This window comes from Cyprinus carpio, chromosome B16, assembly GCF_018340385.1.
Source record: "Cyprinus carpio isolate SPL01 chromosome B16, ASM1834038v1, whole genome shotgun sequence".
Taxonomy (NCBI): Eukaryota; Metazoa; Chordata; class Actinopteri; order Cypriniformes; family Cyprinidae; genus Cyprinus; species Cyprinus carpio.
In genome coordinates this window covers 26541026-26560945 of record NC_056612.1, presented here as the reverse complement: position 1 = coordinate 26560945, position 19920 = coordinate 26541026, and the positions used below count along the sequence as shown (strand labels likewise).

The window sequence follows — 19920 nt, the reverse complement described above, 5'->3', positions numbered from 1 at the left end:
ATCGTGAAGCACCTTTATTTTTAAGAGTGTGTGGGCGAAACTTCTGGTTAATTAGCCGCTATGGGGAAATAACAACATGCAGTAAATGGTAAAACTGTTTGCACTACAACCCAGTGTGTTCATGATTAGGATAATGCATTAAAATAACACCAATTTGCAATATCAAGCAGCAAAAAAAATGCTTTTGTACAACTTAAAATAGCTGGAAGGGAATAAGACCGGAAGCAAGACCTATAAAATTTACAAATGTCCGCACCCATAATTGATTTAGCCAACACTAATAAACAGCTATAGTGGTTTACAAATGTATTTAAATTAAAACGTCTGACTTTCATGCACAGGAAGTTGCACTGAAAAAGTAAAACATAAGATAGAATAATAATAAATACATTAAAAAAAACTATGCTATTAAGTTGTGTTATCTAATAAAATGTTTTAATATTTTTAATGCAATTTTCTTACTTTTGTAAAAAGTAACACCAATGAACAGCCATAATTCCCAACAGATTTATTTAGACATGAAATTCATTGTATTATAGATAACAAAACCAATTATTTTAATTTAATTTAATCTTATTTTATCTTATTATTTACTTTTTCATTGCAACATCCAATAAATATTTGAACATGAAATGCTCACTAACAATTAAAATACATTAAATACATAATTAAAATACATTGTATTAAATAACAAAACCAAGCGGCATGGTTTGATTTTATTATTATTTTATATATATAAATTTTTAATTTTATTGTATTATGTAACTTTTTTTTTCAATGCAACATCCTGTGCGTGATCAGTACCTTTTTTTCCCCTAAAAAAGTAAAACTAATTAATTAACAGCCCAGAAAATATATTTGAACATGAAAATCATACTTGTCTTAATTGGTTTATTTTTTGGTTTATTGTATTTTATTTTTTTTCCTTTATTATATTTTATTATTATTATTATTATTATTATTATTATTATTATTATTATTATTATTGTTATTATTATAATTATTATTATTATTATTTTAATTCAGCATCCTGTGTGTGATCAGTACACGTTTTTCTAAGTTTTCTAAGTATTTTATTCAGATTTTTTTGGCTAAAGTGTCCAAATTCCTGCAGTATATTTGTTTAAAATAGATAGGCCTAGTTGTTTCGACACAAGGGAAATGATTAAAGTCACTAATATGAAAACTGCCTTACCACAAACGTCTCTGTGTTTCCCGGAGTCTTCTAAGATTTAGTCTGATTTGGTGTGTTATTCCTACAGATATTCCCTGAGCATAGCCATATTGGGCACAGTTCATTGAACAGAGTGTTTAAGAGATTCTAATTTACATTCTGTAAGTATACGTGACTGTTAGGGGTATGTGGACAGCTAAAGTTTAACTAACATGCAAAACTCTTATTGCATCTGAATTTGGGAAGCGTATATAATATTTGAATTCGTTGGAGTGCAAACAACATGGAAACCTCAGTGTAAACAAACATGCATCATATCTCACGGTTGCCTTTCGAAAAACACATACGGTATGGATAAAAGTTAGGCTACAATAAATTATATTTAGTTTCTGTATTGGAGGTATTTTGACATGAAACATTTTATTTATTTTATTTTTTATTTATTTTTTTCAGTGCTTGTTAAACTGAAAGTAGCTATAAATAATTATATAAATAACAGTTATACAGAAGTTCCCTTAAGATTCACAATGACTTTTCTACAGCTATATCGACACGAAGGATCATAGAAAAGTTTATATATACAGTATAGCCATGGGTTTATCAGTTAAAAAAAGATTATCTCATTCTGAACGTTTTACTTCTTGAATCTAAATGATAGTCATCAGTAGGAAGGGCTTTTCCATGCAACCTATTTTTTTTTTTTTTTCAGATTTTTTTTTTTTTTTTTTATGTCTGCAGGGGTCAGACATTTCATAATAGGCTATTCCTATGTTTAATATTCAAAAAGTGCACTTTATCTAACATTTGACATAAGATGTAGCTAGTTTTAATCACATTACTTAACAATGCCTTTAAAGAAGATCAGTAAAATGAGTGGTAGTTTCAATTCAAGTTTATTTTTATAGCGCCTTTCACGATGCAAATCGTTACAAAGCAGCTTTACAGAAAATTAAAGTTTCTACATTATATTTAGTAATAGCTTATCAGTGGTGACTATCTCAAGTTGATGTCTATATGGCGGAAATGTACAGTAAAATCAAGCAGTTAGTTAATGTAATGTAATCAAACAGACGGTGAACAGTATTAACAGTAACTAGCATGTTACTAGCATAATTAGCATGTCACTAGCATGTTCCTAGTATGATTAGCAAGTGACTAGCATGTTACTAGCATAATTAGCATGTCACTAGCATGTTCCTAGTATGATTAGCAAGTGACTAACATGTTGCTAGCATGTTTCTAGCATGATTAGCAAGTTACTAGCATGTCACTAGCATGTTACTAGCACGTCCCTAGCATTTTACTAGCACGTCCCTAGCATGATTAGCATGTTACTATCATGTCATTAGCATGTTTCTAGCATGATTGGTATGTTACTAGCATGTACTTAGCATGATTAGCAAGTGACTAGCATGATTAGCAAGTGACTAGCAAGTTGTTAACATAATTAGCAAGTTACTAGCATGTCACTAGCATGTTTCTAGCATGATTTCCAAGTAACTAGCATGTCACTAGCATGTTTCTAGCATGATTAGCATGTTACTAGCATAATTAGCATGTCACTAGCATGTTCCTAGTATGATTAGCAAGTGACTAGCATGTCGCTAGCATGTTTCTAGCATGATTAGCATGTTACTAGCATTTCTCTTGCATGATTAGCATGTCACTAGCATGTTTCTAGCATGATTAGCATGTTACTAGCATGTTCCTAGCATGATTAGCAAGTGAATAGCATGTCACTAGCATGATTAACAAAGTTACTACCATGTCGCGAGCATGTTTCTAGCGTGATTAGCATGTGACTAGCATGTTCCTAACATGTTTAGTAAGTGACTCGCCTGTCACTAGTATGATTACCAAGTTACTAGCATGTCGCTAGCATGTTTCTTGCATGATTAGCATGTTACTAACATGTTGTTAACATGATAAGCAAGTTACTAGCATGTTTCTAGCATGTTGCTAGCATGATTACCAAGTGACTAACATGTTGCTAGCATGTTTCTAGCATTATTATCAAGTGACTAGCATGTCTCTAGCATGATAAGCATGTCGCTAACATAGATAGATAGATAGATAGATAGATAGATAGATAGATAGATAGATAGATAGATAGATAGATAGATGTGTTTAGATTTGAATTTTGACAGTTGGAGTTTACGGAATGTTCAGATGAGCAGAGACTTTTCAATGTAAGTCTATGGGACTTTTATGATTTTAATCTTCATTTTTATGAAAACCGTAAGTCCGATCAGTTAGAAAAGATATAGCAACTCGAGTCAGATCAGTCTGAAGATCTGGGCTGAGTTTGGAGACTGTAGAGTTTCTCAAGCCAACTTAATAATTATATGTTACCATCAAACTTATAGCAAAGTTTGGTAGTTTTGCATGTTGTCTGATGCATCTTTGTTTATTATTGCACACTTAGAAATTCATATTTGATTAAATGTTATAGATTTCAACAAAGGAGAGCCATAATTAAAATATATATACTAATTAAAATAATGTTTACTTGTTGTAACTGATTCAAGATCAGCGGTTAAAGAGAAACCCGAGCTCATCTTGGAGCGTTTGGTTGCGTATCGCCATGGTAACCGCAGACGCCTCAACATCGCGTCGTCTGATTGGTTGCTGTGTGTCTCCACACTCCGGATTCGAGCTTGTGTGTGTTGTCTTCTCAAAAATATGTGACGACCTTCAGCAATGCGATTCAACGGCCAGAAATATTCCCGATCCTCACAGGTGAGAAAAGACACGATTCACGATATAAAGCCGATAAATCTCGTTCATACAGTCAGCGGACTCAAAAAAAGTATTACCTCAGTCACGAATGTTACTACGTTTGATAAAATACAAACGCCTCCGGCATTTATTTGAACGAGGGATCGCACAGAGACACTTTTCAAACTGAATATTTAAAATATACAAGTTTGTTGGTATTTATGTTATAAAATCAATAATAAAAACCTGTTTAAAGAGTCTAAACGTCCATTACATTACCAGAACTGACTTCAAACATCCTTTAAAAATCAGCAAAACACCAGCTGATCCAAAAACACAGAGCAAATATGATTTAAGTGTTCAAATGTATGTACAAAGTTGTTTGGTGTTTTTATTTGTTATTTGCATGTCACTTATTTAAAGTTTGTATAAAAAGAAGCTGAATATGATCAAATATAACAGATCACCATACTTCAACAACTGATTGATTATATTAATAATTGATTAATTACATTAAAAGTAACAAACATTTTTTTTTTGTATAACAAGTCTTCAGAAATGTTCTGTTTAAATATGCAAACGATACATTATCTAATTAAACATGCAACTAATGTGTATATAGTTTTTTTATTTTGTTGACATATATTAGAGCCAAATGTTTTACAGAGTGGATTTTATACTTTTTTATCAATCCATAAATCAGAAAATACTGTCAAACAACATATTTTTATGAATGAAATGTTGTCAGGTGAATGATTTATGAACAAACCCCTCTGTAATAACCTAAAACTGTGACGTGGGGTGTATGTAAGCACTGCTGGAGAAAAAAACAAACAAACAAACAAAAAAAAAAAAAAAACTGAGGAAATGGTCTTTAAAGATATATATTGTAATTGGAATCTACTGCACAGATGCAAATTGATAAGTGCTATAAAATCCAATAACGTTTAATATTTCTCAGTTTAATATCATCTTAAAAATCAATCACTCTTAAAAGTCTGTATAAATTTTGTTAATATGAATAATTATCCGTGTTAATTAAAAGGTTAAGTTGATTAACTGATTAATAAATTAAATTAAAATGTAAAATATAAATAAAATAGGTTGACTGATAAATTAAATTAATCATAAATTAAATTCATTATAAATATAAGTTTGTATTTTTGCAATGCAACAAAAGGAACCAAGGATTAATGTAATAAAAGTGTTTTTTTTTTTTTTTACTTTCAGCAAGATATGTTTCCACAAAATCTCAAAATTGACTAATGCATGAAAAAAAAAAAAAAGTTTGTGTTGCTTTAAGTATTTGTCATCTGATTGATCTGCAGACATGAGAGTGATGAAGATATTGTCAACATGCCTCTCCAAGACAGAAAGTCTAGAGGACCAAACAGATCAAATCCCAAACCTAAAGATAAGTAAGTCACCGCCCAAACTATTACTGATGAGACTGATATTTCTCTGCTGATATTTATAATGTCTTTTAAAAATATTTTTTAGGGAGATTCTTGATCTCAAGAGGCTTTTATCACTGATCACAGCTCCAGTGTCAAAACAGGTAAAAAATTAATTTAAATAAAATTTTTGGTTTTCAGATGACTTAAATCGTAAATTTGCATTGCAATTGCTGCTTCAATTCAAAATCAGGAATTGAACTGCGATGTGAATTGTGCATGAGCCTGGGTTTAAGTTTGACAATAGTTAACGTAGTTGATTCATCTCCGCTCACTATCTCAGTTTTCATCTTTGAATCAATCCAAGGGACGAAAGCCTCAGAACTCCTCAAATGTTCCCGATCACCGGAAAGTCGTCACAAACAGTGAAGCATCAGAGCTGGATAACTTCAGGTGCACAGCGTCCCATATTGTCTCTTAATTTTGCTCTTATTCCGTTGCATTTTGTAACCAGCGTTCATGTCATTAACAGTGTGACCTACAGAAATCAGAGGTGTTTTAGTGACCAGCCACATCACAGACTGTTCCTGGACATCTTCACTGCCTTGATCAACAACAGACTCGGTTGCAGGTGTGCACTTATGAGCATGAAGCTGATGATGTGTGTCAGTTATGGATCATAGACTAGTCTTATTTGTTTTCAGGAACTGGGTGGACAGTTCCTCCTCGGACAACATCCTAAGAGTTTTAAACTGCTTGAGATTGTTGATCAGGGATCCTCTTCACCAGGTGAGATCAAAAATCTCGGTTTAATATCATCTTAAAAAACACTCTGTAAAAATGTGAACTAATGTACCATGTTAATATGAAGAAATGATCTGTATTAATAGTTAATAAACTGATTCGATGACTTTAGTTGAAATTAGTCCTAAATTAAATTCATTATAAATATAAGTTTATATTTTTGCATTGCAATGCAATGCAAAAAAAAAAAAAACTGTTTTCAAAGACAGTATAAAATAAAATAATTCATGCAAAATATAAAATATAAAAAGACAGATACACCTGATTGTAAATATTAACATATACAGTTGGTCTAATAACATATACTATTATAAAAAGAAGTATGTAATGAAACATTATTACCATTATATATATATTTTAACAGCATATAAAATTAGTATTAATCTTTTGTAGTGTGTTATTATATTATTTGAGACTTTACAATAAGATTATGTTAAAAACCTGCTAAAAATACTCTTAAAGCATTTATTAATCTTAGTATATAATAATTGTAACATTTACTAATGCATTATTACAGTCAGCAGTTCTGTTCAAATTAAATTATTTAATGCATTTGAGCTAATATGAACTAACAATGAATAGCTGTACTTTTATTAACTTGTGTCGACAAAGGTTAATAAATACTGTAACAAATTGTATTGCTAATTGTTAGTTAAAGGGATACTCCACCCCAAAATGAAAGTTTTGTCATTAATCACTTACCCCCATGTCGTTCCAAACCCGTAAAAGCTCCGTTCGTCTTTGGAACACAATTTAAGATATTTTGGATGAAAACAGGGAGGCCTGTGACTGTCCCATAGACTGCCAAGTAAATAACATAATTAATTAATTCATTATTAATGGGACCTTATTGTGAAGTGTTACTTTTATGTTATCTATCTATCTATCTATCTATCTATCTATCTATCTATCTATCTATCTATCTATCTATCTATCTATCTATCTATCTATCTATCTATCTATCTATCTATCTATCTATCTATTTTTAATAATTTTTCTGTTTTCTCTTATAGAAAGTCTTCTTTGAGCTCCAAGGTGCCAGGCAGCTCGCTGAGGTAAAGATTGTCACAATGTTAACATGCTGAAAATGCACAGCAGCTGGGGGAAATTCATCATGTCTCGTTGGGTGTTTTTCAGCACATGGAGTCGGTTGCAACAGTTTATCTAGAATGCAGAGATCAGACGCTGGAAATCGAGCAGCTGGTTGCACTGACATGTGAGACAAACATGTTGCAGTATGTTGCACAGTGTGTACAGATTGGAAACGAGCCGCAAGAAGAATAATGTGTTTGCTATGCTTGTTTCCCCATCATTTGCTCTGCAGATATGTTTCAGAAGTTGTCTTCTGTTGAGGAGCAAAGACAGTGGATTATTAATTGCGGTGCACATAAGGTGATTATAGAGTGTTTTAGAGGTCAAAGTCAAACTTTACAAAGCATACAAGATATTTAAACATGTAAACAAAATTGTGATGTACTTTTACAATCAAAATCCAAAATACTAAAATGAAAACCATAAAAAAAAAAAAAATTCTTAATTGGAATAATACTTAAACTTACTTTATTCCAGCTAGTTGTCCTGGAACCATTTCTCATTTTCGTTAAATGAAACTTAAAAGAAATAAAAGCTATTTATGAAATAAATATTCATATATATATTTTATAAACTGGAAATGGAAATGCTTGAATTACTGGAAATAAAATGCATGTTAACTAAAATTAACACCCCAGTAGTTATTCATTTTAACTTAAAATAAACTATACAACCATATTTAAAACAATAATAAAAATTACAAAAACTACAAAACTGATAAAACTTTGTATGTGGCAACACTTTAGTATAAGGACCAATTCTCACTGTTAACTAGTTGCTTATTAGCATGCCTATTATTAACATATTGGCTGTTTATTAGTACTTACAGTATAAAGCACATATTCTGCATGACCATATTCTACATCGCTAATGTTTAAGCTTGACAACTACCTTCCTAACTATTTATAAGCATCCAATTAGGAGTTTATTGAGGCAAAAGTCATAGTTAATGGTTTGTTAATGACGAGAATTGGACCTTAAAATAAAGTGTGACTGAAAATATATAAAAAAACTAATTAAAAATATTATTTAAAGCTATAATAGTATATCAAACATACTAAAATAACACTGATTTACAGTTAATCGTTTTTATTTTGCACAGACCCTCGTGAAGCTGCTCTCTACGCGGGACAGTAGTGTGGTATTAGGATCTCTGCTGGCTCTCACCACACTGGCTGAAAGGTAATATAATATCATGAGTAATTTATTATATACTGCAGTTAATTTATTATGATGATTTATTTGATTTATTTTTTTTTAATTAATTTATCTTTTTTTTTTATTTAGTAATGAATGGAGAAGATTGCAGAGCTCTCTCTTGTGGAGCATCTTCTAGTTTTTTTACAAGAGTATGACATGTTTTCGAAAAGGTAAGTAGAGACGAGGCTCGTTTGATGACTTACTGATATCTTTTGCAGTCATTTTTCTGTACCACTGTTAGATAAACCAGACCCACATTGATTTGATTTTTATTAGCCTCTGGATTTGGTACATTGAAGTACATTTTCCAGATGTACTGAGAAATTTAATGAAAATTCAGATATTTTAAGTTGCAGTTACAAGATGCTATGAGATCCTGTTAGTTCCTTTAAGAATCATAATCCATCTCTGCATACTGTGCATCCATAAAAACTTTAGAGCATTAGTGACATAAAACAGAATTGCATACCATTCAAAATTTTGGGGTGAGTAAAAAAATTAAAATTATTTTAATGAGCAGGGATGTATTGAATGGATCAAAAGTCACAGTAAAGACATTCAATTTCAGAACAGGTATTTATTTGAGCCAGTATTATGTAAATCAGGCTGCTTGAAAATATTTATTGTAATTTTATGTGATGCACTGGTGCCTCTAGTGGCACTTCTCCTTTAAATCTGAATTAATTTGGATATTATTTGTGATAATTGAGGCTGAGCGTGGAGCTGCTGAGGTTGCTGTGCTCGGTGCAGTGTGTCAGGGATCAGGTGCGTCAGTGTGACGGGGTGCCGGTGCTGCTCAGTCTCCTGCACTCGGAGCATGTGAAGCTGCTGTGGAGCGCGGTGTGGGTTCTCGTGCAGCTGTGTCAGGATCCCGACACCAGCGCTGAGATCCGGGCGTGGGGCGGCGTGCAACAGCTGCTGCGCATCTTACACGGGTGAGTCTCTCAATGCCGTCCGGTCAAGTTTTGAGAGTTTTAATTGCACTTTTAAAACTTGCAAAACTTGTATTTTATCAGAGAACGAGTGTACGTGTCTGATCGCTCCACAATAGAAACGCTTTCCAGCGCCAACGCGGCAGGCAGGATACACAGACAGCACGTGTCGGCGGAGGTGAGCCCTCAAGAGACGGCAGAGAATACCATCAATCTGCAGGCAGGTGAGAAAATACAGGAATTCATTACTAATGATAATTATCAAATCTATCTATCTATCTATCTATCTATCTATCTATCTATCTATCTATCTATCTATCTATATATATATATCTATTTTTTTTTTCTATATATATATTTTCTATCTATCTATCTATCTATCTATCTATCTATCTATCTATCTATTTTTTGATATATGGTATCCAAAAAACCAAGAAAATTAGAAAAAAATAGAAAAATGCTTTTTCTCATTTAATACAAATATTTCCTTTGTAAATTAACAATTAATGAACAACTAAATTAATTTACTTCAATTATGTCATCTATCAAGATCAGACTCAAAACAATTTATTTTGCAATTTTTTTCTTATTTTCTTTTTAAAAACATTTTTTTTGAAGGGAAATACTCCTGTGAAATGTATTTATATTTATATATTATTAATTCATTCATTATTTATGCATTTATTTATTTGTTTTATTTTTTTGGAGGCATTATTTTTACTAATTTATGTAAAGTTTATTTATTTGTGAGTGTATTTTTATTTTTTTATTTATTTGTGATTTATGTGTGTGATATACATTTATTATTTACATGCATTATTTTTTATGATATACATATAATTAATTAATATACACTGTAAGTGGTATGTACAGTGAGGTACAGTGGAGATTTTTTTTGAGATTCACTCGAATGCATAAATATGGCAGTGTTTGAGATGACTTTTCCACAGAAGGATACGTTCTGCATTGTCTTGTACTCTGGAATAAAACCCCAAACAATGAAACTACTGTCCCTGTTCCCAGCATGCTGTGCAGCGATCACTGAGCTTGTTTTGGATGACACAACAGCACATAATGTGGTTCAGGTAGTCACTTCTCTTTGTCACATGCTTCTCGAGTCAAAAGCATCAATTTGCATTCATCTCATATTTATATATTCTACATGCTTTGATTTGATGTTTTAGGAGAATGGTGTGTACATAATTGGCAAACTGATTTTGCCACAAAACCTTCAAAATCCTCAGGCAAAATCTCTACAGGTACGCCAAAAGTGATTTACAGTCTCAGGCAGGTTTCATCTGAAATATACTGTATTTATCACATAATAATTGAACTATTTTTTCTGGTGCTATGCTTTTAGGGCCCTACGATTCCTTTTTAGTATGGAACGCAATAGACATCACTTTAAAAGGTATTTTATTTCTTATTTTATTTATTTGACAGAAATGTATTAAATTAACTTTTTGATTTATAGACATTTTTCATTTATTATTTCTGTATTTTATTTATATGATCAAGGTGGTTTATTTATTTATTTTTCAAAATTATTACTTTTTTTGGTGTATTTATTTATTAATTTATTGGTTGGTATTTTAATGAAATGGTGTGGATGCTATTTGTTTGTTCCATTTTTATTTATTATTTCAGTATTTTATTCATATTATCTTTCTAGGTGGTTTATTTATTCAGAAATTACTATGCTTTTGAATGTATCTCAATTAAATGATGTTGGTGCAAATGATTTGCTTGTTCCAGACTGTTTTCTCCGGAGTTGTTTGAGGTGTTCATTGATGTTGGACACTATGTGAGAGACATTAGCGCGTATGAACCACTGCAGGAGAAAATTGCCCTTTTATCGGTAAGATAGTGATGATCTTTGGTGTCTTCATCAGTAAATTACACCGACCCTGCTGCTTCTCCCACATTAAATTGAAACGTTTGCACTAAACTAGTTAGAGAGAACGGTCAAAGCTTTCTCTAACATTTTCTCTCTGGCTTGTTTATCTGTTTTCATGCGTTTATTTCTTCTGTAGGAGGATGAATTGGATGTTCTCAGGGAAAGCATAGAGACAGTGAACCAGAACCGAGCTCCTCTGAGAGTGATCAATGGTTATGCGGTTTTGGACCATCTGGGCAGCGGTGCCTTTGGCAGCGTCTTTAAGGTGAGCCTTCTTTGCTGTATATTTGTGCCGTGTTGATTAGTAGTTCAACTAAGCCATTCAAAGTTGTTTTTGCGCCGACTCAAAGGTCCGTAAGCAGAGCGGACAGAACATTCTGGCACTGAAGGAGGTAAACTTTCACAATCCGGCCTTTGGCAAAGACAAGCGATCCAGAGACAGCAGCGTGGAGAAGATTGTGTCTGAGCTGACCATCATTAAAGAGCAGGTGACTCTCATTCAGAACAGCTCAGACGTCCCTCTAGTGGTCAAAGTCATTTTGCTCAATCCTATGAAACCTGTCATTTCATTCTAAAATAATAAGAAAAAAAGGCTTTTCATATCTTATTTTATTAAACATTAAGATGTTTGCACTATGACCTCGCTTGCATGACAAACAAGCACACTCTCATTACTGTGATGCTAAATAAATAAATAAATCTCACATTATGTAAAAGTTTCAGTATTTAGGTAAAAATATTTTTAAATAATTTCTGTAGATTTTAATTTAAAAAATTGTGTATTTTAAACAATGATGTTCATTACTGCATTTTTGCATAATTTGGGCCATTTAAATGTGTTTAGTTAGTATATTGATGTCACAATTCACAAAAGAAGTAATTTTCATTAAGCAAAATAATTTCTTATTTTTAAGACCCTGAAAGTCTCACACTGAGCTCAACACTGAAAGCTGTCATTAATAATTCTTCATTCTTTCAGATGTCTCATCCAAACATTGTGAAATACTTCAAAACATTTTTAGAAGGTATGTACTTCTATTTTTATATATAAATCGTATCATATATGATATTAATATGCATATAATGAATACTTAAGCTGTACAGTGGAATCCAAACGTCTGTGAAAATACTTCAATTTCATTTCCCCCCAACATTTAATATAAACGTTTCCCTTACAAATAATGAATTTGAGTGAACATTTTATTTGGAATGTTCACATGAAATTTGAAAATGTTTTATTATTTGGTTTGTCTTTAAAGACACACACACACACAAAAATTGTTTAAATGGTATTTAAACATTTTATTTATTTTTTTGAGGCATAATTCATAAAAATCCCAGACTTTCATTGTATTCTCCTACTTTTGGACCCCATATAAATATTTATATATAGTTTAAAACTGTCCATTGTTGTCTTTGTCTCAGCTGATAAGCTCTATATCGTGATGGAGCTCATAGAAGGAGCTCCTCTGGCTGAACATTTCAGCTCTCTCAAAGAGAAACGGCAGACGTTCACCGAGGAGAGAGTCTGGAACATTTTCATACAGGTCAGGAGCTCAACGCTTGAACAGAACAAGAAAAATATGAAATAAAAGTGAAATAAGTGTCATACTGAAACCTCCACAGATCTGTCTGGCTTTGAGATACTTACACAAGGAGAAAAGGATCATCCACCGAGATCTCACACCCAATAATATCATGCTCGGAGAGAGAGATAAAGTCACTATTAGTGAGTTAATATCACCTTTTATCTGTCCAGTGCATTATAGTGCATTATGTCTTAAGTTGCTGGGGTATATTTGTAACAATATTGTAACAAAAATATATTGGGTCAAAATGATTTATTTTTCTTTTATGCCAAAAATCATTAGAATATTAAGTAAAGATCATGTTCCATGAAGATATTTAGTAAATTTCCTACCATAAATATATCAAAACTTAATTTTTGATTAGTAATATGCATTGCTAAGAACTTCATTTGGACACTTCAAAGGCGATTTTCTCATTTATGTGTGTCTGTGGAACAAAAAAGTATTATTTGTTGTTTTTTTTTAGTTGTTGTTTTTTATTCATATTATTGATGATTAATTAATATTTTTTTTGTTGTTTTGTTTTTTGTTAGGAGGACAATAGTCTGAGATACAACTATTTGAAAATCTGGAATCTGAGGGTGCAAAAAAATCTAAATATTGAGAAAATCACCTTTAAAATTGTCCAAATTAATTCTTAACAATGCATATTACTAATCAAAAATTACGTTGTGATATATTTACGGTAGGAAATTTAAAAAATATCTTCATGGAACATGATCTTTACTTAATATCTTAATGAATTTTGGCATAAAAGAAAATGTATAATTTTGACCCATACAATGTATTTTTGGCTATTGTTACAAATATACCCCAGAGACTTAAGACTGCTTTTGTGCTCCAGGGTCACATATTTTGATTTTTTTTTGCACCCTCAGATTCCAGATTTTCAAACAGTTGTATATCAGTTTCGAAAAATTGACTGGTTTTGTGTTTTGTTATATATATAGTATATTTCGGGGCACACTGCTTCACATTGTATACATAATAATAACCAATCTAATCTTTTTCCAGCTGACTTTGGTCTTGCGAAACAGAAACAGGAAAACAGTAAGCTGACGTCAGTGGTTGGGACAATACTGTACTGCTGGTGTGTACTTTGCAACCCTCAAATACAACCAGGTGAACAAGTGCTGGATTTTGAGGTGAAGCATATTTTCTGTGTTTTCTTTTTGCGTGTCAGTCCAGAGATCGTGAAGAACGAGCCGTACGGTGAGAAGGCAGACGTCTGGGCCGTGGGCTGCATCCTCTATCAGATGGTCACCCTCACGCCTCCGTTCTACAGCGCAAACATGCTCTCGCTTGCTACCAAGGTGACCGGTTTACCATATAGTGAAGAAACCCATGCAGTGCATTGGAGAAGAATCATTCTGACATTTTAAAATAAATTAAATTAAATTAAATCTTTCAATTTAATCGTGCATTTTTGTCAGGTTGATTTGATCTGATCTTGCTCATGTTCTTGATGTCTTCAGATTGTGGACGCGGTCTATGAGCCGGTAGAAGACAAAGCCTTCTCTGAGAGAGTGACTGAGATGATTAAATGGTAGGATTCCCAGTTGCTGCCTACAAATATGAACTCTCTTTTGTCCACCAGGGCTGTATTTATTTGATCAAAAAATACAGTAATATGGTGAAATATTAATGCAATTTAAAAGAATTGTTTTGTATGTGAATATATGTTAAATGGTATTTTATTCTTGTGTTGCAAAGCTGAATTTTCAACATCATAACTCCAGTCTTCAGTGTCACATGATTTTTAAGAAATCATACTAATATGCTGATTTCAAGCTCAGTTATCAATTATTGGTGCTCAGTTGTTAATAGTGTTTTTATTAGTGCTGTCAAATGATTAATCGCATTTGCATGTATATATTTATATTAATATAATTTATAATATATATGAATCTATTTAATATATAAACATAATTTTTTTCTTAAATGTATACATGCATGTGTGTATATACATGATAAATATACACAGCAGACACACATATATTATATAAACAAAAACTTTTATTTTGGATACGATTAATCGCTTGACAGCACAAGTTTTTATTATTATCAGTGCTGTAAATGGTTTTTGTGACTTAATATTTTTGTGGAAATCATGATGCAATTTTTCAGGATTATTCGATGAGTAGAAATTAAAAAGAACAATATTTGTTTGAAATAGAAATCATTTGTAATATATTAAATGTATATTAAAAACATGTTAACATTAAAATTGAAAACATTTATTTTAAATTGTCATTATTTTTTACAATATTATTGTTTTAAAAAAAATTTATCAAATAAATGCAGCCTTGGTAAGCAAAAACAAAACAAAAATTAAATAAAAAATAACGAAGGCGTTGGTCTTTTTTAACAAAATGAAAAGAAAGGGATGAGCATTAGTTCTATAGTTGATGCTTTGGCTGTATGTTATTGTTTTCATCTGACACTGAGAATTATGGGAAATGTAGTCTTGTTGCTTCCTTTATTTTCTGGCATGCCTCAACACTAAATAGATTTTTTTAGTTTAGTTTCTTAGTTTTCAGAAGATGTAGCACCTTTACAGGACGCACTCTCTTTGTCTTTTGATAGGTGCTTGACTCCAAACGCAGACGTGCGTCCTGACATCATCGAGGTCAGCTCCAGGATTTCAGATATAATGATGAAGTTTGTGGACAGTCTCTGTGCATCCTATAATTCACTGGAGAGGAGAGCGGAACGAGACAGGAAGAGAGCGCAGAAGTACTTCCTGGAGAGTAACAGGACCAGGATGTGCGGCCCACTGCAGCCGGTCAGATCAGAAAACTACCAGCCATTTCTTCATCATTATAACCTGTCTGTCAGCTAATGATAATGTTTCTGATTCAGAGCGTTGACCACAAAGGACAAGATGGATCACAGGCTCAGAGTTTGGAAACTTCTGCATCTGTTTCAGCAGGTGGAGCAGAACAAAAGCAAAGCCAAGGTGACAGAGTTTACCTCTAATACACTCTACAAAAACATTTGAATGCAAATGCCTTTAGCATTTGATTAATTACAGGTATTGTTGTATGTGAACTGTGTTAGAGCACATTCAGTAAACACAAATGCTTCTAGCCATGCAAGCTGAAAATTAAATGTTGCTACATATTTAGGTATGAACATATTGTAGTAGCCAGTGATAATAATAACACATCTGGTTTAATGGCACATATATTAGAAGTAAAGCGCCCTCTTGTGTACTGAGGTTTGTTAGAAGATTGAACATGTGTGAAAGTATGTTTCTCTGCAAAGTTCTTTATTTTATTTTTTTAGGACTAAACAGTGTATGGCACATGATCTCTTGAAAAGTTCTTTCAGTCATTTATGTACTTCTTGTTAAATAAGGAAAATACTTAATTTGCTGCATTAAGATTTGTTTTTCCATTCTTAATGTGTAGAAATGTCTGGGAATGTCAGTGTGAAATCTTCTGGTGAGCTGAACATACTCAGGTGAGTTTATGCTCTTTCTTTCTTTTTTCTTTTTACATGATTAAAGGAATGCCATTTATAATTCAATGTTATTTTATTTTTTTTATTATTATGTTTTTTATTATTTTATTTTATTATTATTATTTTTTATTATTTTATTTTATTTTATTTATTATTATTATTATTATTATTTTTTATTATTTTGTTTTGTTTTATTATTTTGTTTTTTTATTATTTTATTTTATTTTATTTTATTATTATTATTTTTTATTATTTTATTTTATTTTTTATTTTATTTTGCAGTGCGGATTGCCAAAAAGCAAAAGCACGACCAGGTAAAAAGTCTCTGTTTTGCTAATGTGCACGAATATGATAAACTCAGAATTTTATTTTGACTCATTTATATAGGTTTTAAGAGTAAAAGTGTCCTCACACTTAATACCTAAAAATACCAGAGATTTTCTTTTGTTTCACTCGTGTTTGTCACACGTTCACAGCATCGGCGGGAATTTGTTTATCTCAGAGAAAGGTTCGACAAATTGATGATCCCAACCAACGGCTCCTTGAACTTCTGCATAAGATTATATTTATAACTCAGGTAATTTAGAGTCTGTTTTCAGGCATTTTCCACAGCGTTTCAATCTCTTTTATTCATGTTTAATGTTTTTAGCTCCCTCCAGCTCCACAAAACAGCTTCAAGCAGCGGGCAGTCGAACGCTTCAAGAAACCTCTGTTCACGTACGGAAGTGATCCGTACAATCTGAAGGTGGAGCTCAATAAGGTACTCCATCTGTTCAATGCAACAACAATCATTTTTTTGTTTTCGTCATGTACTAATACTGACACTAAGTGGCGTGGAAGCAGCATCATGCAAAAGCCGTAGCTTCAGTTACAGTACCAAATCTTAATTATTTGGTCATATATATATATATCTGCATCTACAAATTGCATATTTTTGCTCAGTTTTGGGCCTCTGAATCAGATTGACCTGTTTTTCCTTTCTACATGAGCTCCATATTCTCACTTTATCATAACTGAGCCATAAAAACCTGATTTATTATTAGTATTTTTTTTTATATATATTTTAAAATGTTATCTGAAGCTTCCATTAAAAAATAAATAAATAATAATCTGACTATTACTTCATTTGTCAGGCTTTGCATAGTTAATGGTGGAAAAGGTGCAACATCTCCATCTTGTGGTCATTGTAGTGAACTTCAGTGTTCATTTGGTTGTGCTTTGAGTTGAAATGTGTTTTCAGACCTTTGATTTGAAATCTTTCAGGTTCTTCAGGGTAGTCAGGAGCTGGTGGAGATGTCTTCAGCCAGCAGAGAGTGGTGGTCCATGATCCAGTCTCTGAGTTCAGACCCATCCACTGCAGAAAACCGTGGAGGTCTAACTCCTAACTGTACATTTTTATCCTCAGTTTAATTTCAAAGCTTTACAAAAGCCACTGAATTTGTCTAAATTATTTTGTAGGGGAATCAGGTTCCACCAGTCTTCAAGATGGACTCACCTATGAGGACATACAGGTGGGATATTTATCATTTAACGTTTTTGTTATGCAGTACATTTTGAACTTTCATGAATGAATGCATGAATCATTTTAATACTGATTTCTGTCATTTGAACAATTAGTCAGATGCAGTAATGATACTTACTGACATTTGTGCTGCTGTTTTCCCTCCAAAATGATGTCACTTACTGAAGGATGATGTCATTCAGAAATTGCTTTTACTAGTTTAAACAAATTAAAAAGATGAGAATGACAATGGTATTAAGGTCACATGACAGTTGTTTATCAGTAAAATTATAATGGCCAAGAAAACATGCCTAGTTTGAAACATTTTAATTATGAACAGCAAAAATTATGTCACTTCTTGAAGAATGATGTCAGTAAAGAACTGACTTTTGTTAGTTAAAAGATATCAGAAATCATAGGGATTTAATTTTTAAATTGAAATGAATAAATTATAATTTTAATTTATTTGATTAATCTGCGATTTCTGTTAGCTAAATTGACTATAATTGTAAATATAGAGGAAATAAAATTTTGTTTTTAATTTTAAAAACAAAATTTCAAAAATCACTGTCTTGTTTTTGTCAAAAATCTGGATCATGTTTGAAAAATAAGAAATCTGTGAAATGTTACACTACTTGTAAAAATGTAATGTTTTTATTAAACATTATTTCTAACTTTTGATTTGTTATTAATGGTATTATTATTATTATTATTTATTATTATAATGTTCGTTATGTACCCCCTTGCTGTATTTGTAATTCTTTAAAATCAATAAAAAATATTGAGGACACGTGAAGTGTTGATTATCAGTTCAATTAATATGCATAAAAAAGCATACTTGCTTAAAAAATGTTTATTGAAAGGAAAAATGATGAAACTTCTGGAATATTTATTAATAAATTGTTAGTTTTTCATTGTAAAATTTAGTGCAACTCACAGACAGAAATGTAGTGATTGTAATATTCTCTGAAGTGTGTCATATGATGTAATGTTTCAGAGTATGGTGGAGGATGTGCTGGAGGAAAACGGCTATTACAGCAGGTGATGTGGATCCAAGCTGTTTTCTGCTGGATTTCCTCTGCGCTCGTTGACTGACTCACTGTCTGTCTGTCTGTGTGAGCAGCAGAAGTGACGTGGATTCAGGAGCGGGAACCAGACGATCTCAATCCCCGTGACCCCCAGCAGCGCTCGTGTCTGCCCGACGACAGCCTCTCAGGTCAACCTGACAATAATCACATTGTGAATCATAAGCTGATTATGTGCATCTGAGAAACACGTGCCGATATCTGAAATATATTGGCACAATATAAGATTGCAATATTAGTCAGTGCACGCACACGTAGATGATTGACCTCATTTGAATCTGTGCACTTTAATGTGTGTGATTTTCCTCACTGTTTTTACAGATTCACACAAAACAGACATTTGAAATAAATATAGTTTCAATATAAAATAGTACTTTAGTTTTTACTCACTAAATTAATTTATTGCTTTACCCATGTTACAAATTGGTGGAAGTTGGTTTAACAAAGCTCAAGAGCATTTATACGTGATGTGTGTGTATTTATGTGTGTGTGTGTGTGTGTGTGTGTGTGTGTGTGTGTGGTATAATGACATTGTTTGTCTTTCTATATTTTATACATGTTCAGTAGCGTCCAAAAGCCTGAGAGCACATAGAAAATCATTGATTGTTCTCTTTAATCCTGCTAAGAAAGTAAAAAAAAAGTAAAGAAAGTTTATAAAATTGAGAGAAATATTTAATATTCTGCCGAATTTCAAATGTAAGACAAAATTTGTCATGAAAATGTTTTTTTTTTTTAGGTAACACTTCACGTTAACATCTCATTTTTTAACATTACCTAACAATGAGCATGATATGATTTATTTTAATATATATATATATATATATATATTTGTGTGTGTACACAACAGCAATATATAAACTTTTAAAATGGCATTTATAAATCTTTGTGAATGGTAGTTAATAAAAATAGATCTGTTTATGTTTATTCATGCTAGTTCACAGTAAATTTATTAATGGTAAAAGATACAACATTTGATTTTGAAAATTTATTAAATATGGAAATTAAGATTAATGCTGAAATGTTGTAATGATTTAAGTATTGTTATTAGTTAATGTTAACTAATGTAGCA

At 31.8% G+C, this 19920-nt stretch overlaps 1 protein-coding gene across 1 annotated transcript; it reads left to right on the top strand.

Annotated features, from left to right (window-relative positions):
* The first annotated feature begins 3332 nt into the window (after nucleotides 1-3332).
* On the top strand, nucleotides 3333-19214 carry nek10 (NIMA-related kinase 10). The gene is given in 37 exon segments (XM_042741750.1): nucleotides 3333-3363; nucleotides 3703-3913; nucleotides 5221-5310; nucleotides 5393-5450; nucleotides 5630-5739; nucleotides 5819-5917; nucleotides 5991-6075; nucleotides 7104-7145; nucleotides 7228-7306; nucleotides 7415-7482; nucleotides 8285-8364; nucleotides 8470-8474; nucleotides 8477-8552; nucleotides 9093-9317; nucleotides 9399-9538; nucleotides 10338-10399; nucleotides 10499-10573; nucleotides 10661-10725; nucleotides 11070-11172; nucleotides 11348-11476; nucleotides 11562-11699; nucleotides 12191-12236; nucleotides 12637-12758; nucleotides 12838-12940; nucleotides 13815-13890; nucleotides 13984-14113; nucleotides 14276-14346; nucleotides 15387-15585; nucleotides 15663-15759; nucleotides 16214-16265; nucleotides 16548-16579; nucleotides 16742-16842; nucleotides 16915-17025; nucleotides 17529-17637; nucleotides 17724-17776; nucleotides 18764-18807; nucleotides 18893-19214. Coding segments are annotated over 36 exon segments (3279 nt in total). The 5' UTR covers nucleotides 3333-3363; nucleotides 3703-3758; the 3' UTR covers nucleotides 18942-19214.
* Nucleotides 19215-19920: the final 706 nt, after the last annotated feature.